The sequence below is a fragment of the Sarcophilus harrisii genome, chromosome 3 (genome assembly GCF_902635505.1).
Source record: "Sarcophilus harrisii chromosome 3, mSarHar1.11, whole genome shotgun sequence".
Lineage (NCBI taxonomy): Eukaryota > Metazoa > Chordata > Mammalia > Dasyuromorphia > Dasyuridae > Sarcophilus > Sarcophilus harrisii.
Genome location: NC_045428.1, coordinates 499,969,528 through 499,995,509, shown reverse-complemented (window position 1 = coordinate 499,995,509; position 25,982 = coordinate 499,969,528). Strand labels below are relative to the sequence as shown.

General features: G+C 37.4%; 2 protein-coding genes across 4 annotated transcripts in view; one reads left to right on the top strand and one right to left on the bottom strand.

The window, feature by feature from the left end:
• The window catches only part of XRRA1 (X-ray radiation resistance associated 1), a 122,644-nt gene extending 105,234 nt beyond the window's left edge, over positions 1 to 17,410 (bottom strand). For 2 of the 3 annotated variants that reach the window (XR_004233244.1, XM_031961397.1), the window contains exons 1-3: positions 17,278 to 17,410; positions 15,600 to 15,690; positions 82 to 258 (exon numbers count right to left, since the gene is read on the bottom strand). The gene's annotated coding sequence lies outside the window, so the exon portion shown is untranslated. The remainder of the gene's footprint in view (positions 1 to 81; positions 259 to 15,599; positions 15,691 to 17,277) is intronic. The other variant, XM_031961398.1, reaches the window with a different exon arrangement.
• A 55-nt stretch (positions 17,411 to 17,465) lies between these two features.
• Positions 17,466 to 25,982, top strand: part of SPCS2 (signal peptidase complex subunit 2) — a 28,533-nt gene continuing 20,016 nt past the window's right edge. Inside the window, exon 1 of the mRNA XM_023499708.2 lies at positions 17,466 to 17,761. Coding sequence (XP_023355476.2) covers positions 17,501 to 17,761 — 261 coding nt within the window. The 5' untranslated portion in view covers positions 17,466 to 17,500. The remainder of the gene's footprint in view (positions 17,762 to 25,982) is intronic.

Here is a 25,982-nt window from a genome sequence, read left to right as displayed (position 1 = left end):
ACTTTTGGGATTGGGGATTTTGCTTCTTTGATGTAGATTTCTTGGTATGTTGACCTATGGAGACAGCTGTATTTACTTTACCTTTGCACATAATTCTTATTTGGGAGAGTTTTGAGTTCCTGAGGACTGGAGAAAATGTTTAGTCCTTCATCTTATTTGTAACATGACCTGGAAGTCTCTGCTACACTGTCTCTTGAAGGCAATGGGTCAAAGACTTGTATCCTGATCAGAAGGCTTCATCTCCACTAAGTATTTCTCCTTAAAAGAAAGGGTAAAGGTGTGTGTTAGGGGATGCAATAATTATCAAAACTTTTCAGTCTTTTTACACCTTATTCCCTGACACTTTTCAATCTAAGTGACACTGGCCTTCTGGCTCTTACACAAACAAGACATTCCATATCTTGGTTCTGGGCATTCTTTCTGGCTGTCCCCCATACCTGGAATGCTCTCCCTCCTCAACTCCAGGGAGATGCATTCTTAATCAAACAAGAGACAACAGCAATTACTTTTTAATTATCTCTATCCCTTGTTTGGTTTTGAATGAATTAGTTTTAAATTTCATGAAATCATTACTGATCATGTATATTCAGAAGTAATTACATGAAACTGAAAAGTCTCTACACAAATAAAATTAATGCATATGGGTTAAGTGAAACAGTTGAATGGGAAAATTTTTTTATCATATTTCTCAGATATGTATTTTATAAACAAGATATATCAACAACTAACAAATTATCTATCTATATGTGTGTATATGTATTTGTATGTATATATACATGGACATATGTCACCAAAAGCAATTCCTTAATAGACAAGTAGTCAAAAAATATGAAGAAACAGTTCTTCACCCCCCAAAACTATTAAATATTAACAATCACATGAAAGAATGTTCCTAATCATTAATAAAACAAATGTAAATCAAAACAAATCTGAGATTTCATCTCACAACCAGCAAATTGGCCAAAATGGCAAAAAAAAAAAAAAAAAAAAAAAAAAAAAAAAAAAAAAGGAAATAGTCAACGGAGGAGATGTGAAAAGAGACACACTAATTCTTTGTTGATGGAGCTCTAAGATGGTACAATCATTTTGGAAAATAATTTGCAATTATGCAAAAAATGACTAAAATACCCATATCCCTTGTCCCAAAGAATAAAGGTGAAGAAAGAAAACGATAAGAAGTCCTCATATGCTCCAAAATAGTTACAAGAACATTTTCTTTTTTTTTTTTTTAAGTAGCACACATCTGGAAAAAAAAGTAGATACTCATCAACTAGGGAATGGCTAAATAAATTGTTTTTGTTGTTGTTTAATCCTATTCAACTCTGTGACTTCATTTTGAGGTTTTCTTGGCAAAGATACTAGAATATTTTATCATTTCCCTCTATAGAGAAGTGTACAGATAAGGAACAGAAGCAAACAGGTGAAATGACATGCCCTGAGCCACTCAGCTAGTAAATGTCTAAGACTAGATATGAACTCATGAAGATGAGTCTTTCTGATTCAAAGCTCTAGAATTTTATCCACTATACTATCTAGCTATCCCTAGGGAAATATCATGAATACACTTAAGTCTCACATGGACTGATACAGAGTGAAACAAACCTACAAAACAATATACAGAAAGAACCTCTACCACTGATCAACAGAAAGTGAATGGTGCAGAATTATAAGAATAAGCATCACTTCAAAGACAAAACCACTTCAAAGAGAAAAGAAATTTCCTGATTTCTTTGCAAAAGTGGAAGATATATTAGATTGGAATACTATGTATATGTATATACATGTTTAAACTTTTTCAATGTATAGATAATTTTAATTTCCCTTTTTTTGAAAAAATATTACTTGTTATATCAGATGGGTCTTTGGTAAAGGGAAAGGATTTAATCAATGTAATAACAAGATAATCACAAAAATTTGCTTTTAAAAATTCAACAGATTGTCAATTCTATATTTAAGAGATACATATGATGATTTGTAGAAGTACAGCCAAACTGTTGTAGCCCATTCAAAAAAATCTTATCTTGGGGTTTTAAAATTTATATCTATGGGTTAGTGATTGAGTGGAATGTATATAGCTCAGGCAAATAACCTGAAGAGCCCCTCTTATAGATGTGAGATTTTATATTACTGAGAATGACCCTTCTTAAGTGAATGTAATTCTGTTCTCCAGAAGACTCCATATGTAGGTCCAGAAAGGTAAAAAAGTTAAATGGAAAATTCAGGACGTAAATAACTTTAGTATTTTTGTTTTTGTAGACTTTATGAAGCTTATGCAGTGAGATTTTTTTAATTAAAGCTTTTTATTTTAAAAATATATACATGGATAATTTTCAACATTCACCCTTACGAAACCTTGTGTTCTAAATTTTTCCCTCCCTTCTCCCCACTCCTTCTCTTAGACAGCAAGTAATCCAATATATGTTAAACATGTGCAATTCTTTTATATATATTTCCACAAATATACTGCACGAGAAAAAATCAGATCAAAAAGAAAAAAAAGGGAAAGAAAACAAAATGCAAGCAAACAACAAAAAGAGTGAAAATTGCAGTTGGATTTTTCTAAAGTATCACCCAAGCCAATTTTGGGAAGGACTAGACAATTTTTTAAAAAACTCTAGAATAGAGTTGACTCTAGACTTTTATAATTTGTTATAAAGCTTGCTGTTGACCAAAAAGAGATAATGAATATGAGAACTGGCTGAAGCAAGAATTGGTTTATAAAATCACTTCATAGTCATGTCCCAACTTTGGTGACTACTGACCAATTCTGCTGGATTCTTCTACTGATTCTAATCACTGTGAAATTCTGTGATGAGATATCAAGATTTCACAAACATATAACTGAGTACTTCCCATTCAGAATGTTCTTTCATTCAAAATCACGAACTCCCATCTACAGAAGTGACATGTACTCACAGACACACGTGGCAGGAAGGAAAACTGCCTCTTCTCTTTTCTCCTATTCTTTCTCTTTTCCTTTTCATTCCTCTCTTCTCTTTTCCTTTCCTTCTCTTTCTTAGAACTTATATTCAAACAATTGCAAATCCTGTCAGTTATTCTCTTTGCAACATCTCTTTCTGTCCTCAGACACTGTTAACATTCTAAAGCTGATTCTCATCACCTCACACTGGATTAATACAGTAGTCTTGGTCTTCAGGTTGGTCTTCCTGCTTTGTTTCTCCCCACTCAAATCTATCCTCCACTTAGTTATGAAAGTTATTGTCTTAAACTGCAGGTCTGACTATGTCACTTGATAAATTTGAGTGATTTCTCATTAACTTCAGAATCAAATATAAAATCATTGGATTTGCTTTTAAAGCCCTTCAGTGCAGTGGATACAGTACTAAATACTTAGTTAAGAAGTCCTAAATTCAAACTGAGCCTTAGATACTTGCTAGCTGTGTTTCTTGGACAAATAACCTTTGTATTTGCTTCAGTTTTTTCAACTCAAATGTGGAAAAAATAGAACCTGCTCCCAGGGTTGTTGTGAAGATCAAATGAGATAATAATTGTAAAGCTCTAGTACAGTGCCTGGCACATAGTACTAAGTATTATTAAATGCTTATTTCCTTCCTTCTTCCTTCCTAGCCTAGCCCCTTCCTACATTTCCAGTCTTAACACACTTTACTTCTCCTTCCACATACTCTATGATCCAATGACAGTGATCTTCTTATTGTTCCTCATACAAAACATTCCATCTCCTAACTTTATATAATTTTTCCTGGATATTTCCTCTTACTTAGAATTCTCTCTTTCCTTAAATCTGTCTTCTGGTTCCCCTGGCTTCTTTCAAGTCTGCTAAAATGCCACCTGCTGCAGAATCCCAGTCCCCCTTAATTCTAATTTGTCAATTATCTTCAATTTATCCTGTAAATATTTTGCTTGTACATAGATGTTCACATATTTTCTTCTCCATTAGACTGTAAGCTACTTGAAGAAAGGTTATGTTTTTGTTTTTTATTATAATCTCAAGACTCAGCAGAGTCCCTAATAGTAATGCTTAACAAATGCCTGTTGACTGGATAATACTACTACTGAACCCTCCCTGCAACAAAGTTAAGCAAAACTGGCAAATCAACTGCATCTGATGATATATGCAACAATCTATATTATTGTTTCTCCCCCATATCTTCACTAAGAGAAGAGATGTGTATTTCATTTTCTGTTCTCTAGGTCTAAAATTGGTCAATGCAATTAATCCAAGTTCAGCTACCATTTGTTTGCATTTGCCTTATTGAGTCATTGTCTATATTGTTCTCTTAGTTCTACATTTTATGCTCTTTTCAACATCATAAACATTTTCTTATCTGCCCTCTTCTCCAGCTGCCTACTAGATATATTTGCCTGGAGGTCCCATAAGTATCTCATATTTAACATGTACAAAACAGAACTCATTATCTTTCTCCCAAAAACCACCTCTCCTCCTAATTTCCCTATTTCTGTCAAGAGTATGCCCATTCTTATGGACACCCAGTTTCTCAACTTTAGAGTCAGCCTCAGCTCTTTACTCTCACTTTTTTTTTTTTTTTAATACTTGTTGCCAAGGCTTGTCGATTCTACTCTCTCAGTATCTCTTACATCCATGCCTGTGTTTATAATATCTCTTACATCCATGCCTGTATTTATATTATACTTTCTCCTAGTCCAGGCTTTCATCACTTTTCATCAGAATTACTTCAGCACCTTCCTAATTGATCTCTTTGCATTTGACTCTGTCCTTCCAATTGATGCTCCTCATAGGTACCTAAAGCCAGATTCTGAATATATGTCACCCCTATTCAAGAAGTTTCCTTCAGTGGTTCCTTATCACCTATCATCCATTCAGATGGATACAGACCCCATCATTTGACTTCTGCTTATTTTTTCCAGGTTTCCCTTTTCACTCTATCATCCAACCAAATTACCCTATTTGCTGTTTATCATGTACAATATTCCATCCCTAGCCTCTTTGCCTGGAATTCTCTTTTTAAAAACTTAGCTCCCTTTAAAATACACATTACTTCTTTTAAAACAAACTTTCCTTCTTCCCCAGTTATTCGTGCTAGCTGTCTCCACCCTATCTCTTAGTATTTAGTTTGTGTGCATTTTCTTTTTTTTATCATAGAATATTTTGTATTCTACTCCTCTGCTCCCAATAAAATGTAAATCTCCTGAACAAAGAAACTCATTTTTGTATTTTTACTCCCAGTACCAAGTACAATGTTGGGTACACAGTAGGTGCTTAATAAATATAAGTTGATTAGTTTTGCTATGAATTCCCAATTTTCATAATTTCAATATAACAATAGCCCATTACATTAAAAATTGTTCATCAATTTTTCTGTCAATAGCTACATTTTGTTTCTAATTTTTTCTGTTATCAGCAAGAGTTCCTATAAATATTTTGCTATATATAAGACCACTCTTTTTATTATTGATCTTCTTGGAGTATTAGCTTACTTGTAGAATCAATGGTTAAAGGGAGTGAATTTGTAATGAAATTTTTTGTAAAATTACTTTTTAGAAACTATACAGAATTAAAAAGTTACTATACAAACAAAATCTTTAGATCTAGAATAAAAAGGGAAATTGTCAACTGGGAAAAATTAAAATGTTTTTGATAAAAATTTTGGCACCAGTATGATACCAAGAGCCACTCTCCAAAAGAGAGAATTATTTTTCCTAATACATTATATAGGTAATAATCAAAAGATCAAAAAGAAAATAAAAATTTTTACAAAAATAAACAACCATTATATAATAAATTAAAGGTTTTACTTCACACTCATTAAAATGGCAAAGATGATAAAACATGGAACTATTTAATGGTGGAGACACTTTGGAAAGACAAATCTGGTAGACTGATGGTGGAGCTAGGAATTGTCTTAAATTTCTGGAAAACTATTCTTGGAATTGTAAAGCTGCACTGTAAAAAACAAAACAAAACAAAACCAAAAACAAACCATGTACTTCTTAAGATTCTCATTCATTTATTACAAAGATTATACTTATTTTTCTAATATTCTATCAACTCCTTAACTACATTCCTTTCTGCTAAATTTCCTTAAGTATGAAATAAAGATGCTGAAGTACCCAGTGATTATTGATGGAATTTAGGTTTTTCTTGAATTCACTTAAGCTTTTTTTTTTAACTACTTAGATCCTATAGTATTTGGTGTACATATTTTTTAATATTGATATTATTCCATTAGCTATGATGCCTCTAAACAATCTATAATTTTCTTGTTTATTTTCTTCACCACATCTATTTTTATTATTGACTTACCTAAGATTAATATTGCTTTTTTGGATTCTGCTGAGGCATAATAAATTTTACTCAATTCCCTTATTTTAATTCTTATAAATCTTTATATCTTAAAGGTTTTTCTTATTTAAAAAATTAAGTCCTTTTTTCCTAATACATTATATAGGTAAGTTCATTCCATTCACATTCATGGTTATAGACGTTAAAGTTGTTTTTTCCTCTAACAAATCTCATATTTCTTCTCTTCCATTCCTTCATGTGAGACAATCTTCTTTTCAAATTGTATTCTCTGTCTCTGGTAGCACTTTCTTACTCTTCATTGCTTTAGACTGTCTCATTCCCCATTTATTTCAATGTATTTCTACCATTTTATGCTTTTTGTTGATCTACTTTTGAAATATCTTCTTGTCCCCCAAAAGAGTTCATGAGATCCTTATTTTTCTGTTATCAGATAAAAATGTATTTCATGAGGTTCTTATTTTCCTATTATCCCTCTCCCTCCCAATAATCTCTTGAGTGTTCTAATTACCCCCAACATGGTAAATTTTTCTTTTCTTCTTCTCACTTGTCTTTCCCTGGCCTCCCTCCCCCATTTTGAATAAGCAAAATAGCATGCCTTTATTTGTTTTCTCACAGGTTCTTCAAAATAGTGGTACTCTAAAAGAAGAAAATCAACTCTTCTTTCCCTTGCAGTTCAATCATCACTTAGTCTTTTTGAGCTGTGAAACTGTTTACCTTTCCTAATTAAGCTTTAAAAAAAAAAACTTTTTTTTTTGCTTGTGACTGTCTTTGAAGTCTATTTATCTATGTGTTCTCAAAGAGGTTTCTAGAAGTCACTAGTTCTGTTATAAATTCTTTTTCCCTAGTAAGATTATATTTAATTTTTGCCAAATGTTATTCTTCATTATAAATTAATTTCCTTTAGCTTTCAATAGATCATATAATATTTTCTTTCCTCTCTTTGTTTTAGGTAGTCCTATATGATTCTTTGACATGTGATCTTTCTTTCAACGTCTTCAATTATTATTTTTTGACTTGAGAGCCTTGTATCTTGAAAAATACACTTCTTAGTTTTATCTAGGATTTCCTTCTGCTTGTGACCTCAGGATTTTTACCAATAATGACTTTGTCTTTTAGTTCCAATGGTAGGCAATTTTCTCTCATAATTTTTTAAAAGTACAATACAGGTTTTCAGCTTTTCTTTTTAGATTAACTTTCTATTCCCCATCTTCTGGGTTGATCTTTTTTTATGGTAGATATCTCTTATATTTCATTATTTTCTGTTTATTTTTTTCTATCCTGATTTCAAATCCTGACTCTGCTATTTACTTAGCGTGTGTGACTGACCTTGGATGCCATTTATTCTCTCTGGTGTATCTCATGGATGAAGTTGAGGATAAATAACCTTTAGAGTTCCTTCTAGTTCTAGATGAATGTTCTTATGGTAAATGAACTTTCGAGTTTATTTATTTATTTTGAGTATTCATTGCCTTACAAAGGTTCCCAAGCTTTTGTTCTGAGATAGTTATTTCATATTTCTTCCTTTGGTTCTTTTATTAGGCTTTCCAATCACTTTCAAAATCCTTGTGACTATTTCACATTCTTTTTCTGGGTTTATTGCAGCATAAGTTTCTTCTTATATAGTTTTATCTTGGGATTTTCATATTCCATAGTATTTTTTTAAATCTTAGTGGGAATTTTTCTTTTCTTAATCTTCAATCTCTTTACTATTCTATTCCTTGTCACCTTCCTATTGGGACTTAACTCTCAAACTTTACTATAAATAGCAGAGAAGTCTAGTCAGATCACTGTTAATGGGAGATTTTACCAAGATTGAATGATGAACTCTAGGGTTCATTCTCTTCACTTACAATTTATTACAAATTTTATTTTAGTAATCACTGATCTACTTCTGTAAGTGAGAAGCCCATAGCAAGGAATATTAATTAATCACACGTCCTGGAGTGAAAATGGTAGTGGAGAACTGATAAACACATTGAATTCTGAAGTGCTCAGTCAGGACTTCTCAAGACTGTCCATTCCATCCCACCTACAAGCCAGATTCAAACTTTGACTCAGTATCTACTACTATCATTTACCACAGTAAGTCAATAGCACAAAGTGGAAGAGGTGGAGCACAGATACAAGGATACAACCTTTATTGTTGTTCCATAACATTTTCTGTGAGCAGTACCTTGCAGGAATTTCTTTTCTTTCTGACTTTGTTAATGCTATTCTTTTACTATATCTGGCACATTGTTTATTCTTTTTTAGGCTAAGGTAGTTGGACTTGGCCAGAATATTTTTCTTTACTGTTCTGCCATAAGTCCTGCAAGTCATTAAAGTTTTCGTATATCTTTCACATTATCTCATTTCAGATCCACAACAACCAGAACCAGTTCCCAACCTACTTCCAATGGTATCTCTCATTAATCTCCTTCCCTCTGGTGAAATTGAACCAATCAATCATCTATAACCTTTACATCCTTTAAAAATGTGTTTTTTCTTATTTTATCTTTGTACACATACATAAATTATATGTTTGGCTAAATATAGACTAATCCCAAAATTGGCAATGTCCCTAAAATGAAATTTCTTTGAGAAGACAAAAATATATAGACAAACACTAGAAAAGAATAACAATTATATGCCACAGCTAGATTTTATACAGCTGCACTTGGAAAGTATGGTTTACATTCCAATCAATATGACACTTTTGAATGAATGAATGAAATGTGATAATAATAATTACAGCAATTTTCACAATTCCTTACAGTTTTCATATGCATTATAATATTTTAATGAGATATAGAGGCAACAGCTGGGGAACTCATAAAACTGTTTCTGGTTCTTGCTGTCCTTGCTATGTGATCTTAGGCGAGTTATGATACTCCAACCTCAGTTTCTTCATCTATAAAATTCAGGGGTTCAGTAATCTTTTAATTTCTTTCTAGCTCTGATAGTATATGTAACGGGATCTCTTTCAACCCTAATACTTTATAAGTCTAGGAAGTTGAGGCTCAAAATTAAATGATTTGTTAAAGAAATGTTAACAAAGTTAGTTATTCCATAGCCTTTCTTATAAACATCCTGAGAGTCCTATGAACTTGGAATCTTTTAACATGCATAATGATGCATCTCGGCAGATTGCGCCTTCAAATATACAAGATTTCTCTATAAAAATAGGGGTGTATATTGCATTTTTTTGAATATATGTTCTTTGTGAATATGAATACATTCTGAAAATGAGATGCTTTTAAAAGGAAAATAAATGTATAGTTATGCATATATACACATACATTCACAGACACCAAATTCATTATCAAAATTACTTTTAAAAATATATGTGCAATGAAACACGCTTATATTTCTTTCAATTCAAAAAAAGATAAATTTGTTTTATGATCATTTCTCTCTGTCTCTACTACTTTCCAAGTCTTTCTCTCATTAAAGCATGATTATAAGGCAACAATCAGATTTTTCTAAGAACATTAATTAGAGGAGTACAGCCTATATTTGGAATATGATGCATATCGAGAACACATGAATATATATATATACATATATATGTACATACATACATATACATATACACATAGAGATGATATATCTTTGAAGAATTTGTCTTAGAGACAAACAACAATCTATAAGAAAATTTTTCTGTGTAGGGAATTTACTTTCATGTTTCAGTCAATCAAGAAGCATTTATTTTAGCATCTACTCTGTGTTAAATACTGTGAAAGATGTTGAAGGTAACAATATAGAGAATGAAACAAACAGCAAAAACTCTACACTTAAAGAGGTTACATTTTAATGGGAGGGACAACAAACACACACATATACATACATACACACATACACATGCACATGTAAACATGCACATACATATATGGATATATACTCATATGTATGAGTGTATACACATTTGTGCATATATTATTATGTGTGTACATGCATACATATATGAGTATATACAGAATAAATATAAAGGGAAAATAGAGGCTAGATTTATTATTTCATTGGTATAAGTGATTTCCAGGTAAGTAAGCTCCTTCTGCTGATGCAGGTCTGCAACTTAAGACACTTAAAGAGCTACCAGAGTAAGTATCACATTGCCAACAAATATCAGAAGCAAGACCTGAAGTCAGGTGCAATTAGAATGGGAGTGACCACTGAGCCCAATCCCTGTGACTATAGGCAAGGTGCCATCATGCAAGTGTTTCCATCAAAGAGGCTATGAAGTCTGCTAATAGCAAGGATTTATATAGCTCTTTGATGTCTGCAAAGCATTTTATTTGTGTTTTAATCCTCAAAACAGCCCTGTAAAGTAGGTGTTGCTATCATCCCTATTTTACAGATAGGGAAACAACTGAGGCTGAAAAACATGAAATTATTTGCACATGGACATGCAGCTAGTAAGTTTCTTAAAGTCATGATGACATGGAATATAAATGCCTTGATGACAGAGCATATAAAGACATTCTGAGCCTAGTTTCTGGCTGCTAGCCATACAATGAATGGCAGCCTCTTTGAGTGGCTGGGTGCCTTCAAAAGGCATCATTATAATTGACCTTGATCTTTTCTCTTGGTTTGACTTTGTCACTTCAACCTATTTCCTTCTACCAGACAGCATCCTGAGAGAAAGACAATGTTATAGAGAGGAGTCTTGAGCTTATTTCTCATCCAAAGATGATATGTGGCCCCAGAGATCCAGGGTTCAGAGGTTCTTTGCTTACTTCATCTATTGTTTCATTTTAGGTGAAAAGATTGGAAGTTGTAACCTTGTGAATTTTTAAAGATCAAGAGAGTGAACCATCCAAAGCCCAGGAATCCAGGAGAGGAATCGATAAGAAGTATTGTGGCTAGTCCTGCATCATTGTCTAAGGAGCGAGAATAATGGACAAGAACCTTGAGGTCCTAGCCCAGCTATAACTGAGATAAAGACTTATATGGCAGTGATGCTATATGTGGACATAAATCTAGTCAGACTAATTCTAAATAAAAGATCCATTAAGTTTGAGTCCCCTTTCCTCAAAGACAGGTGATTAACAAGAATGTGCATTCAAGATGTTGGAGGAAAATATTTACATTTCTATTCTTACTATAGCTTCAAAGTAAAAATCTCTATGTAAAAGGTAATTGAAGACATTTGGTTAAATGGAATCAGAGCAATAGTTACTTGAGATTAATCATGAGGAAGGGAAACACTTGGAAGGGCAATCAGCCAATGGTAGTAGAGAAGAGATATTCCAATTTCTTAGGGGTATTCCTGAGGGATAGTGAACCCACAATCAAGACTGCTTTGATTTTGAGGCTAGCTCTTCAACCACTTTACCAAATTGCCTCTCTTAATACAAAATATACCCAAAATAATTTCAGGGAGAACAATATGTCAACAGGCAAGTATAATTTCATGAACCTTATGTGAAAATTAAGTTTATTATGAGAGAAATGAGCATGTTTATGAAACCCAGAGAGTTCACAATGTACATATAAGTTTGCATTTTTATAATAGCAAGACTACAGAAGAAGGTACCAGAAAGGTGCAGTAAAGTGGAAAAAGGACAAAATCCCTCCTGAAGGAGAGGAGCAGAACAATGGCAAAACTTGTATTCTTTTCCCATGGGAAATGCTAGACTATGAAGACAAGACAGTCTACTTATCTACAAGGGTCTCAGCAATTTTTCAGCTTAATGCAGACTGACTGTTACCTGTCTTGACTCCCAAAGACACATAAGTCCAGCTCTGGATGTAACAAAGCATTATGGGTGCTCAGGGTTAAAGTTAGGTTAAGGTTTCGTCCTTGACACATTTAGGGCCGCCTATATATCCTGGGTCCAGTGTTTCTAGAAAATATGGTCACTCAAGAAAACAAATTCAGGAGACCCCCCCCCCCCTTAACATTCCTTAATCAGTTCTAAGAGCTGGAAGGAATCAGCTAGGAGGTAGCTTGAGCTGAAACTTGAAAAGAACAGGTGGAAGTTGGGGTAGGTGAAAGTATTTCTAACAAGTAGAAATTGAGGGTGAGTGAAAATATTTCTGGAGTGGAGGACAGTAATTCATCTTAGGTATATTTCCCCCATCAGTAAAATCTATACTCCATGAGGCACCAAAGGACTTGTTTATACTCTCACATGAAGACTCACTACACTTAATCCTAAAGGAACCAACTCTACACAAAGAGTTAATAATACAGACTATAATATAATGATGTGTGATGGGGGTGACTAATACATAGCTTCCAAACTGATATTCCTAAACCATAGGTGCAATAGTGACTTAGTACTTCTTGGCAAACATTTTGGGCATTTAACGTCCTTCACATCCTGGCTTCAAACTGTTTCTAGCATTATTATGTGTTATTCCTCTCTTGTACTCTAAAAATCAGCCAAATTGGCCTATTGTTTTTCTTTAAACAGGACCTTCTATCTCCCATTTTCAATATCTTTGAACTGTCTTCCCTCCTCATTCACACTTTATTGAACCCCTAGCTTACACAGAAGCTCAGCTGCTTCCTACTTGGGAGCTATCCTGATCTCCACAGTTACTAGTGTCCCATCCCCCGCTGTAATTAGTTTCTGAATACTTTGTGATTGCTTGTTTGTAATTGTTATTCCTCCATGTAAGCTCTTCAAGGAAACATAGTGTCTGGCACCCAACAGGTACTTATTGAGCAAAGGAATGCAATATGGATTTATTGAGTATTTGCTAATGTGCCAAACACTGTGCAACAGAAACACATAGAAAATGAGTTTCTTATTTCAAGAAGCTTATATTCTAATTGGAGGAAATAACACACACATGGAAGGGTTAATAGGAAGACTCACATCTTTATGGTTCTGCAGCAGGACAGATGGAAAGACTAAGTGAGTTTTAAGGTTCAGTGGCAGAATAGACAGAACATCCAATGGTCTGCCATCTTACTAGAACTGTTATTTGGCTACTCTCTCCTTACCAAAACATTATAAGTAGCCCTATCTTCCCCACTGCCAGGAAGCTGAAGGGGCCTGAGCCTAGGGAGAGGGAAGTAGGTCCCGAGGTAGAACAGAGATGGTGTTCTAGGCTCCCTCTTTTGGGGGAATGGATGAAAGGTTATTTTACTGGGAAAAGAGAAGGGGACAACGGGAAATATGTAGTCAATTCTCAACTTTTATGTGACTAAAATGTCTACAAAATGTTCTGAAAGTAAAACAAAACAAATGTAAAGGGCTGAAACTCTGAGCAGATGCACTTGAACAACCAAGCACTTAAGGCTAATTACTTATTGGACAATACTCTATTAGCATATGCTTGGAAAATGGCCCGCCCCCTATTCTGTGCTGGCTTGATCTGTTGGTGTATTCAGAGAATTGTAGGAGGGATTAGTGGGTGGAGTAAGACAAGCCAGAGTTACTTTTTGGGGGGAGAAGAAGAGAAAGGAGGTGTGGGAGATTGCTGTGTCCATTCCCTTCAATTCTACCCCTAAGACTAAGAATAAACACCAAGGACTTTTGCTTATCCTGACTCTGGCTGATTCTAAGGCATCCAGGGTGCTAACTTGGCCTTCACAAACAAACAAAACCAATGAACACTGACACATTGAACTTATGGGAAATAGGGGGTTTCTATTTCAACCAAAAACCATAATCATTTGCTAGAGATTGCTGAAAATACACTTTTCTGCATATTATTCTTTATCACAAAACATTAATTCTGTTATTATGCGCTTTTCCTAACCTAGTAATCAAGAAGAGAAGCAACACTGGGTAGGACAGGAAGGGGTGGGGTGGCAATGTCAGAAGAACCTTAAGAGAACCCCAAGGGAAAGGAGGAACCTGCCATCTTTAATGTTTCTTTCAGCAATGAGGTTGAATTATTCCCCAGTGAAAAGCTGGCCATACTGCTGTGCTAGGCTGGACAACAGTGGGAAGGTGAGCTGCTGGCATAACACCTCTCATTTTTCTCACTACATGTACCAGGGAATGTGGGTGGTTGCCAATTTGAAAGTGAGAATGAAGTTATTAGTAAAATCATGGGAACTCTTGAAGTCGAGAAAGTGGGAGAATATTGATCAACTGTACTATAATATAATGGTGGGTGATAGAGGGGCTATCACATGATATGGAACAAAGATTACATTATAATAGTGTATGATGGAGAACATTGTCTAATACAATAATATATGTAACATAGTAAGGTGTGACAAAGAAAAATGTTTACTAAAATGATATATAATAAGACTATATTAGGGTAATAAGCAGAGGTAGCTAGGTGGTGCAGTAGATAGACCCCTTTTTCCTAGTTCAAATCTGGCTTCAGACACTTACTAGTTATGTGAATACAGGAAAGTCATTTCACCTTGTTTGTTTCAGTTTCCTCATCTGTAAAATAAACTGGAGAAGGTAATAGTAAATCACTCCAGTATCTCTACCAAGAAAATCCCAAATGGGGTCAGGAAGAGTCACACACAACTGAAATGACTGAACAACATGATGATAAATGACATAGAATAAGTGTAAAGGAAGTGTAAAAAGTTTTCCTAAATAATACAACAATAGAATATAAAGGAATTATATTTAAAAACCTGACAATAAAATGTGAAGTTCTTTAATACAATAGAATTACAGGTCATTGATCATTAGAAGAAGGCAACTTATGGTACACAGTGAACTTTTAGTGCTTAGCTGGCCCTGACAGCCTTTTTTTCCTCTTTTATTTATTTTTAACATTCACTTTTTTAAAAATTTGAGTTCCAAATTCTCTCTCTCTCTCTCTCTCTCTCTAGTCCCTCTCCTTCCTATTGAGAAGGCAAGCAATATGATGCCAGTTATACATGTGAAATCATGCATCACATTTCTATATTTCTATATCCATATTGCAAAAAATGGACAAGAAAAATAAAAACAATGTGCTTCAATATACAAACAATCTGCACTCAGAATCATCTACTCTCTTTCTGAAGATGGACAGAATTTTTAATCACAGGTCTTTTGGAATTATTTTGGATCATTGTATTCATCAGAATAGCCAAGTCTTTCATAGTATTTCATTAAGTATTGTTGTTACTACTACCTTCTCTGGTTCTGCTCATTTCACTTTGCAACAGTCTTCATCTAAGTCTTCCCAGGTTTTTTTGGGAAACTATCCTGCTCATCATTTCTTACAGCACATTAGTATTTCTAGTATAGTATAGTGTAGTATAATCTACTTGTCTGTTGACAAGTATAATCTAGTGTAGTATAATCACAAACCACAAGTTGTTCAGCCATTCTTCAATTAATGGGTATCCCCTGCATTTTCAATTCCTTGCCTGATGTCCTTTAAAAAGAAAAAAGTTGTTTCTGGGGGAAAGATTCAGCTGACTTTATTTTTTTACCTTTTTCTTTTTGCCTCTGGGAAACTACAGTTTCTAGGATATCTTCCTTTATCACTGTTGTTCTTTTATAGCAGACACACGTGGCAATATCCTGTAGAAAAAAGTTGAGTGATTGGAGATGGGATCCTACCCTGCAGATGGTAGGTGTCAGAGTTGAGACTCTTGCTTATGGAGGCCAGTTCTTTCTGAAAGTACATAGAAGTAGCCTAAGCCAGGATGAGTCCCAAACTGGAGATTATGGACACTATGGCGAAGCATCAGCGCTTTATCCTCCATGGAGGAGAGTCGCAGCAAAGCAACTCAAAAGAGATGCAGCATCCCAAGAACAATAGTTAGAAAATCTCACAAGAGGTTATGCCCCTTCCTTCCCACAGAGTCTCTCATCGAGTCCTAAGGGGTCTCGACCACTATTTGTGGCCCTCTTCAATGGTTAACTCTATGAACACCAATCTTTCCTCTGGAACTCTGTGGGAGTGTATGGCAGATATTTTTTACCACTTTTCTCAGTAAACATCTTTATCTTACACTGTGTTCTCTAGCTGACTATTAAAAGATAGTTAACACTTTTTTGATGTGTACCCAGGACACTCAATCTGCCTAAAAGAAATATTTTTTCTTTTTTTTCAACTAGATGATCAAGGTCAGGTTTGGGTTTTTCCCCCCACTTATTCAATATTTTATTTTTGCCAGTTACACGTAAAATAATTTTTAACATTTGTTTTCAAAACTTTAGGAGTCCAGATTCTCTCCTTCCCTGCCCCATCCATCCCCATTGAGGAGGTACATGTAAAGTTATGAAAAGCATTTCTATAAGTTATTTGCAAAAGAAATCTAGAACCCCCCACCCAAAAAAAAAAAAAAGAAAGAAAAAAATCTTTGAGAAAAATAAAGTTTAAAAAAAAGTGCGCTTGAGTCTATATTCAGACACAACTCTTTTTCTGGCTGTGGACGGCCTTTCTCATCGCAAGTCCTTCAGGGCCGTTTTGGAGCACTGTAGTAGCAAAGCCATTCACAGCCGATCGTCCACAATGTTGCCACCGCTTTGTACATAGCACAAGGACACCTTTTCTAAGCACGTTTAAATCGCTACGTTCCGGGCGCTCTGCTAAGCTGGAGATAGGAAAACTGAGTCGCTTGTTTGGAGGAGCTCGCCTCCTCCGGGCGGGAACAGACCCGGTGCGTATGTAGCGGATGTGTACAGTGTTAATGAGACGTGAAGGCGCTGGGGGGAGGGGCAAGAAGAGCTTCGGGACAGAAGGGACAAGTTAGTCGGGACTTGAAGGGGGCCCGGAAGGAGCTGAGGAGGGAGAGCCCGGCAAACAACGGGGGCAGCCGGGGGGAGCTGGGAGTAGGAGACGGGAGACGCTGGGAAGGGGCGGGGGAAGGCTGCGGGGGCCGGGGGGGGGAAGGGCTTTGAATGCCAGTCACTACCAGGTGACAGGGTTGCCCCAAAGAGGGGGTCGGTCACAGAGCCTACGTTACTGTACAGGTGGGCCTAACGCTACCGTGACTACCCGGGGAGGGCGAGACACAGCGGAGCCAGACTGTTTCAGCGGCCCCGGGCAAGATTACAGGGCGATTCTGGGCCACCGCCTCCCCTTCTGCCTCCGCTCCCTCACGCTCCTTCCCTTTCCAGATCCCCTCCCCCACCGCTGTTCCCAAAACTTTCAAGTCGCACCTGACCCGGCAGCGTCTCCTCCTCCTACCACGCTCCCGGGAAGGAGAAGTACAGTGGTTCAGTCGCTTTTTTCTCCTCCGTGGCCGGAGCCAGGGCCCCGGCCTGGACCGGGCTTGCTTGTCGGCGGCGCCATTCCCTTCCTCGCCCCTTAGCAACCAGGACGCCACGGGGCCTAGTCTCCAGCAACCGGAGGTCGAGTCTGAACGAGACTACAAACCCCAAGATGCCACGCGGTCAGCTTCCGCTGACGATATCCGGAGGTCGATGGAACTACGGATCCCGTCGGCCCCCGCGCGGGGCGTCGGCGTCAGCCAATGGGCTGGAGACAAGTAGGAGAGGAGGGAGAGAGAGAGACAAGATGGCTGCGGCGGCCGCGGCTGGGGCTACTCCGCTGCCCGTGGCGGCGTCTGCGACTGGGACATCGACCCCGCCGTCTCAGTCCCCGGGCCGAGGCGGCAGCAACAAGAGCGGGTTGTTGGAGAAGGTGAGAAGCCGGGCCTGGAGGCCCAACCTGGCCCTAACAGCTTGAGCTGGGACCTCTGACCTCGCTTCTTCCGCCCAGTCCCCTGCCCTTCCTCCTCCTCTTCTGGGGGCCCGCGCCCGTGTCCTCCTCCTCCCGCCTCACTTCTGGCTCTGCCCCTGCCCTCTGCACCACCCGCAGCCGCCGCGGCCTTCCTCCCTCCGCTCTTCCCGGCTGCTCTCCCTTCTTTTCCTTGCACTCCTGCCCTCTGGCCACGGCCCCCATCCTCCTGTTCCTTCTCTCTGTACCCCGTCGTTTCTCTTCTCTTGTCCCCGTCCCCCCTCAGCACCCCGCCTGCTTCTTTCCCTCCTTCCACCCCATCTCCTTTTCTGCCCCGTTTGTACCTCTTCTCTTCCTGCCTCCTCTCGTCCCGTATTCTTCCCCTCCGCTCTCCCGCACACGCTCCCTCCTGCCCTTTCTTCCTCCTCTTTATCCCTGTATCCCATCTTTCCCTCTTGCCTTTCCTGCTTCCGCCTCCTCCCCCAGGCTTTCTCTGAACTTCATCTCCTCCATCTCTCCTTTATCTTCTTCTGTCTCTTCTCCCCCACTCATTCTTCCTCCTGTCTCCTTTCTTCCACTCTTTTCTCCTGCCTCTCATCTCTCCCTCACCCCCACTTCATCGCCTCTTCCTCCGCATCTGGACTCTTCTCACCCAATCCTGTCTACTCTCTGCTTTCTCACCCCCACACCCCGTCTCCTACACCTTCTTTCTCTTTTCCTCCCTACCCTATTTCCCCCGCACCGTCCTGCTCTTCTTTCTGCTTCCTCCCTTGCACTCCTGCCTCATCTCCTCCTGTTTCTTTTGTTCACTAAACCCATCCCCCCCCCCCAAAAAAAAAAAAACAAACCTGTCTTCAGTCCTCTTCTCTCGTTTGCTTTTCTTGGCCTCTCTGCCTTCTCTTCCCTATCCCATATGGCTCTCTTTACTTTCCTTAAAATCCTTAACCTCTTTCCTCATTCATTATTCTATTGTTCCCCTTCCAGAGTTCTCTTCACCTGAGTCCATCCCGCCTTCTGTGGAGCTATGACATGTTTTTGTGCTCAGAATGCCTCCTAGAAACCTTCCTTTGGGGAGGGGGGGTTGACCCGTTCTTTGTCTAGTATCTTTGAGTTTAGACTATTTCGGTGTTTTTTCCTCATCAGGACTGCTTTTGCGGTTTATGTGATGGTCTGGATTGAAAGTCATGAGAATAAGTTATAGGAGTGGACCCTTGTGTCTAGCCAGTGGCTTAGGGGCGCTCTGAAGGAAAAAAGGAGAAAAAAACCAACGTGACTCAAGTCCCTAAAGCAGATGTTAGTAACTTTAGTCATAGTGGCCTTCTCTGTAAATGTACTGACATGTCTTAGCAAACAGGGTAGGAGAAAAGCAGACTGTTTGGAAAATAAATATTGGAAGAAACCTTTTGTATGAAGTGGGGTGTGGGTGGTCTGAAGCTTGTAATACCACTCAAAGCTAGCCACAGCCCTTAAGATTTTGAGGTTTATTTTTCTTTTTTAAATGAAAAAATTTCTCTGCCACATGTCTCACAGCCTTTAACAAGTAGACTGTCTCCCCAACATATATCCTGTCTTTAATCAGACTGGTTTCCTCATTATTAGCCATAAATTATTTATTAGACATTATAGACAATAGAAATGTAAAGACAAAAGATAAAGACTTTGTCCTCCAGGTATCTACATTCTACAAAGGGAAGCAACCGGTAACATATGTAAGTATGTACAACATAAATACAAGGCATGTTCTATCGGGAAATGTACTTGTAGCTTGAATGATGGGAGCTGGTCATTAAAAGCCTCCAGATCAGAAAGTAAAATCACTTTTAAGACTTGAAGGAAATAAGAACTTCAAAGAGGTAAGGAAGGAATATACTCTAGCATAAAGGACAACTAGAGCAAAGTCCCAGAAATGAATTTGGGAGTGCTGTATGTGAAGAAGAATAAGAAGGCAGATGTGGTAGGACTACAGTATGCAAATGGAATAGTGGTCATCATGTTTGAAGAGGTGAATTGGGGCCAGATTGTGAAGAATTTTAGAAACCAAAAAGAAATTCATTTTTGATCCTAGAAATCATAGGAAACTAGTGAAATTTAAATAAAGGAATGTCATGGTCATACTTGTACTTTAGGGAAAATCACTTTAGCGACTGTGTGGAGTGGGGAAGAGCCAGAGTCAAGGAAATGAGTTAGGATAGAAGGCAGGTGCAGTATGAAAGGTGATCAAAGCCAGAATTGGAGTATTGGCAGTGAGGAGAAAGAAGAGGAAGGTGTGAGAGATGTTGCAGAGATAGAAATAGCAAGTTGGGAAACTGGTTTGATGTGAGGTGAGGGATAGAAAGGAGTAGAGGATTAAAGTGTAACTGAGTGACTTAAATTACGTTGGCACTCTCTACAATAATATCCAGAGGGTCAAAAATAGAGTGAGTGGAATACTTATTATTAAATGAGTACTGTTTTGAAAATGTGGATTTTGAAATTTTTACAGGATATCTTGTCGAAAATGTCCAGCAAGCAATTGGTAATATAATAGTGGAGCCCAGGAGAGAAACCAAGGCAGAATAAATAGATTTCTGAGTCATCTATGTAGAGATAATTCATTCATTCTTTCTTTCTTTCCTTCCATCTTTCCTTTTTTCCTCTCTCCATTTGTCCCCCCCTTCCTCTTTCCCTTCCTCTCTCTCCCCACCTCTTTTTGTCCCTATGTCCATATAGGGTGTCACACCCTTTTCTACAGATGCTCTTAAAAGCATTTTTTTTTTTTCTTTTTTTGTACCTCTAAACTCTTTCAAGATATCTTGGGTTTATTGGCTTGACTTTTTTCTTTAGGACCAAATCTTAAACCTAAAGCAATTTGATTCTAATTGTCCACCAATAGGTTCTAAACCACTTCCCACTTGATATTTGGTTGGGTCCTGATTGACTCAGATTGAATGTAAATAGCAGTCATTTCTGCCTTGACTAGAAACCCTGAGAGTCTTCCCCTCCCAGATTCAAATTTTTTTTATTTATTTATAAGGCTAAAGAGGAGATTCTTTGCCTCAAATGCTACCTAGTTTTAATCATTGAATAGATGTGGTCTCAGTCATACTCAGACCTGTTGAAGACCTTAACTTAAAAAAGGCTGGGATCTCCCATTTTATCCATCTCCAGTCTTCCTGATCTGTATATCTGGCCACTGGACCCAAATAGCTCTGGAGGACAAAGTGAGGCAGGTGACCTTACCCAGCCCTCCCTCACTTAAATCCAATACAGTGCATGTCATGGTATCACTTCCCTGATGTCATAGTCCACCTCGAGAACGAGAGACGAACAACAATTGAACTTGTTAAAGCTGATGAGCTCACCAAGGAAGAGACTGAAGAGAGAGAGTAGAAGATCCATGATAGAACCTTGGAGTATACCACAGTTAAGAACCTTAAAGAGCAGTGTCATGAAAATCTCAAAAAGAGAATATACAGAAGTATATGAATAATAGTTTCCTATTGTCAAAAGGAAATTAAAATAGAAAACCTTATATATGTACACATGTGCACATACATACCCAGAAAGCTAGGAGACTATGGGATTAATACTTCATATATACACATACTTACATACACACATATTAGTATGTGTTTTTATGGAGATATTTTTAAAAGTTCCAGAATGTTTAAGGGAGAATGTCTTTTAAGGAACAGCTCAAAGTGAGTTCCCTGAGTAAAGGTTTTCAAGTGGAATAACCGTTTATTGGGTTTGTTCTTGATGGGATTGGGCTAAGTAACCTCCGAGTTCCTTTTCATCTCTATAATTTGTGATTAAAGAGTCTAGGTCTAGATTTTTATAGTTTTAGTCCATGTCTCTTCTACAGATGAGGAAACTGAAGCTCAAGAAGATTAAGTGGCTTATATAAAGAATAGAGTTTTAATTGGAGCTTTGGCCTCAGACTTCAAATCCAAAAACTTTGCCAGACTTCACAAGAATCACTACGTTCTGGACTCAGCTGTGTCAACACTAACTAGCTTTTTGGTCTTAGACAACTGACTTGCCATTTTTGTTTAATTTTTTTCATCCAAAAAATAAAGATGCTGGAGAAATTCCCAAAGCCAATCCAATTCTAACATTCTTTGATTCTTTGAGTTCCTGGTGATTGAGGAAGGCTTCACAGAGTATGTGCTGTATATTGGAAAAAGGATAAGACTTAGATGATGGAGGGAGATTCCCAAGAAATGCACATGATGTGTCCAAGGAACATTTCATTGTCTGTATACCTTAAGGCAGGGATCCTCAAACTACTGCCCGCGGGCCAGATGCAGCAGCTGAAGATGTTTATCCCCCTCACCCAGGGCTATGAAGTTTCTTTATTTAAAGGCACAAAACAAAGTTTTTGTTTTTACTATAGTCCGGCCCTCCAACAGTCTGCGGCCCTCCAACAGTCTGAGGGACAGTGAACTGGCCCCCTGTTTAAAAAGTTTGAGGACCCCTGCCTTAAGGGTAACTGATAGAAAGGGACCTTAGGGACAATTGGGTCCTGACCTTTTATTTTACAAATCAGTAAACTGAGTTGAAGAAAATTGAAGTCATTAACTCTTGAGGGAACCTCAGAGCTGAGAAAACTAGGTGATGTAGTAGATAGACTGCAGGAAATCTGGAAGGCCTGTGTGTTAAGGCCTGCCTCAGATATTTTCAGGAAAGGAAGTCACTTAACTTCTCTGGGGTTTAATTTCCTCATTCATAAAATAGGCCTAATGATAGCACCTACTTACCAGGGTTGTGATGATCGAATGAAACTGTGTAAAATGCTTCCCAAGCCTTAATAGCTAGCATAATTTTTTAAGAGTTAGCTATGGTCTAGAAGCTAGACTGGGAGTGGGGAAGACCTGGATTCAAATTTTATCAAATATAAGGTGACAAAGCATTATCACATGAATTTTCATGTAACTTTACAACATTGATATTAGTTAAGTAGTAAGTTAATATTTACAGTTTACATGGATGCACAGAAGACTTTGCTATTCCCTTCTACATATGGAAAATGAGATTGGCTTATTCTATAGAGAAAATATCAGTGCTAGGTGATTTTATAAGCAAAAGAACTTAGTGAAGTTGTATTTTTTTAAAAAAATGCTATTTTCTTAAATATCTCACCATTTACTTTGTGATTATCCTAATCTATAATCAAGATCAAATACACACACACACACACACACAAAACCTGGCAGTTCACCACTGGTCAAGTACTTAATTTGATATAGATATGTATACGTATCTATATTTTTTTATCCTCCTTCATTTTCTTTTTGTATGTAAGGTATTAAAAAATTTTCCCTGTTTTCTCAGATTTACTTAATCTTTAGCCTTTAACCAAATTAAATGAAAATGCCGAATGTTTCCTAAATTTAAAAAGTCCTTAATATCTTGTTCTTTGTATTTGGGGGTTTCCAGTTTTCTCATGAAGAAAAAAATTTGTTCAGCCATAACTCAACCTCATAGATTGTCCACCTGCTACTTCTACACCAGTCTTGGATAGTGAAATTGGTGTATGTTGTCTTAATTTTTACTGCATGTGAAGGGAGACGACGACAAGAAGAAAATAATATAACCATTAGATGGTAAGCCTTGATAGTCTATGCTTTGCCCTCAAGGTTCAATTATTATCTTTCATCCATTCTTAAATTCATTTCCTTATCTGATTTAAATTACTTTCTAGTTTTCTGGTATACTGCTGAGCACCCAGTGTACTATTTCATTTCGGAGGCCATGGCTTCTTCAAAAATAAGTTGGAAAATTTTACAATGAATATTGTCCTGTAGTTTCTTTACATTATATCTCCTCTTTTCAAATTTTGTATATAATATGGAATTGTCTGTCTGAAGCACCAAAAAAACTATATGATATCATTAGGGATTAAGTCATAGCCATGATCATCATCAATAACTTCACCTTTCATTTTATTTTCTAACTCATTGACTATTTCATCCAAAATGGGGCATTCAATTTTTCATCAAAGCCATCATGTAACTGTCCTTGTGCTAATTCACCCATTTTAATGCATGACAGTCCTATTCTTGATGCGAGTTATTTTCCTAATGTGGTTTTTCCAACCCCTGGTGTATTTGTGAACAGGATATTTGACTCGCCTCTGCCCTGGCTGCCTATCAGCACACATCATGAAAGGGGAGAGCTCAATAAATAGAAGTACTTCCAAGTGCTAGGCATTGTGCTAAGTGCTGACCCTGTCCTCAAGAAGCTCTCCTTCTAATGGGGGAGACAAAAAGCAAACAAATACTTACAAAAAAGATTTATATAAGATATAAGACATAATGAAAAGAGATAAAATGGGGCAGCTAGGTGGTGCAGTGCATAGAGCACCAGCCCTGAAGTCAAGAGGACCTGAGTTCAAATATGGCCTCAGACACTTGACACTTACTAGCTGTATGACCCTGGGCAAGTCACTTAATGCCAGTTTCCTCAGCAAAAAAAAGAAAGAAAAGAGAAAAGGCACTGGAATTAAAAGGGGTAGAACAGCTTCCTGTAGAAGGTGAGATTGTAGTTGGAGCTTTATGGAAGCCTGGGAATATATTGGGCTGAGATGAGGAAGGAAAAAGTTCCAAGAATCGGAAACAGCCGGAGAAAATGTTTGGGACCTGGAGATAGTGTGTCTTGTTTGTGGAATTAGCAAATGAGGACCTTGTCATTGGATTGAAGAGTATGCTGGCAGAAGTAAGGTGTAAGAAGACTAGAAAACTGGAAAGGTAGCAAAGATTTTGTTTTTGGTCCTGGAGATGATTGGGAGCCATTGGAGTTTATTGAGGTAGGGAAAGACAGATAAGAGCTTTAGGAAAATTACTGACTGGAGAGTGTATTGGAATGGGGAGAGAAAAGGTAAGCAGATCCATTAGCAGATTACTGTAATAGGCCAGGCATGAGCTGATGAGGGGGCCTGGAGCAGGATGCTAGCAGTGTCAGAAAAGAAACGTATTAAGTAAGATGTGCAAAAGTAAAATTGACAACCCTTATGACAGATTGGAAATATGGGAAGTGGTTGTGAGTGAGATGAGAATGATATTGTGTTGTGAGTCTGGAAAACAATGGTTCTTCTCCCCCAGTAATAGAGAAGTTTGTAGATAGGGGAAAGATTTAGAGAGAAAGATTAATGAGTCTTGTTTTAGATATGGAATTTAAGAAGTCTGTTACTGGTCATCTGATTTCAGAAGTCTGAGAGCATTTGGAGATGTGAGATTGGAGGTCAGCAGGAACCTTTAGACCTGGATAGGTAGATTTGAGAAATCATCAACATAGAGATGGTAATTAAATCCCTGGCAGCTGATGAGATCATTAAGTGAAGGTAGTATCAGGGGAAATAAGAAGAGAGCTTAGGACTGATCTTCTCTACTGGTGAATAGATAGATTTCAGAAGTCCCATGAACTTGAAGGGAAAACAAATTACATTTTTATTACAGCTAGGTTTTCTGTGTAGTTCCACTTAATTTATGCATTTCAAAATGTTAAGGAATCCATAGGTTTCACAAGATTGTTAAAGGAGTCTGAGACAAAAATAATAATTCCTGGACTAGAGGAGCTTGTAAGGCCAGCTCTTGCGTCCTATTATTGTTGTAGCGTAGTTTAGTCCTCTTGAAACTTCCTTGTAGTATGGAGATAACTTTTGGCTCATTGTATACTGTGCCAGTGCAACATTGACTGTGACTGACAGGTCTTGCCTAGCTTGGAAGGCTTTGAATATTGGTCTGTTAGTGAACTAGTCCAGTATCTGAGGTCCAGCCCAACTATAGAGATTGCCAGGGGATTGCCTGCTGAGTTGGATTTTTCTGATCACAGCAACTCATAAACTAAGGTGTGAAAAGAGGCTTTGATGTCTAAGGAAATAGGATTCTCTGTTATCATAGATAACTTAAAGTATATTTAGTTGATAAGGCTATCACTAGGGATGCAAATTTGCAGATGTCACTTTCTGTTCTGAAGAACTGAATTTAAGAAGTCAATTTAGACTATTTAAAGATTGTAAGATAAATAGAAAGTGGTAGAATAGAGAAGTCAGAAGATCTTGCCCTAAAGCGGCTTTCTGTTTATTGTCTGTGAAGGTTGCTGAACTTGGTAGTGGTAAGAAAGGGAAATAAAAGTTTTAAGTTAGAACAAATCAAGGCTTGAAAGGAACCCAAGTAATATAGTTCAGCACACTGTTTTTTTCAAA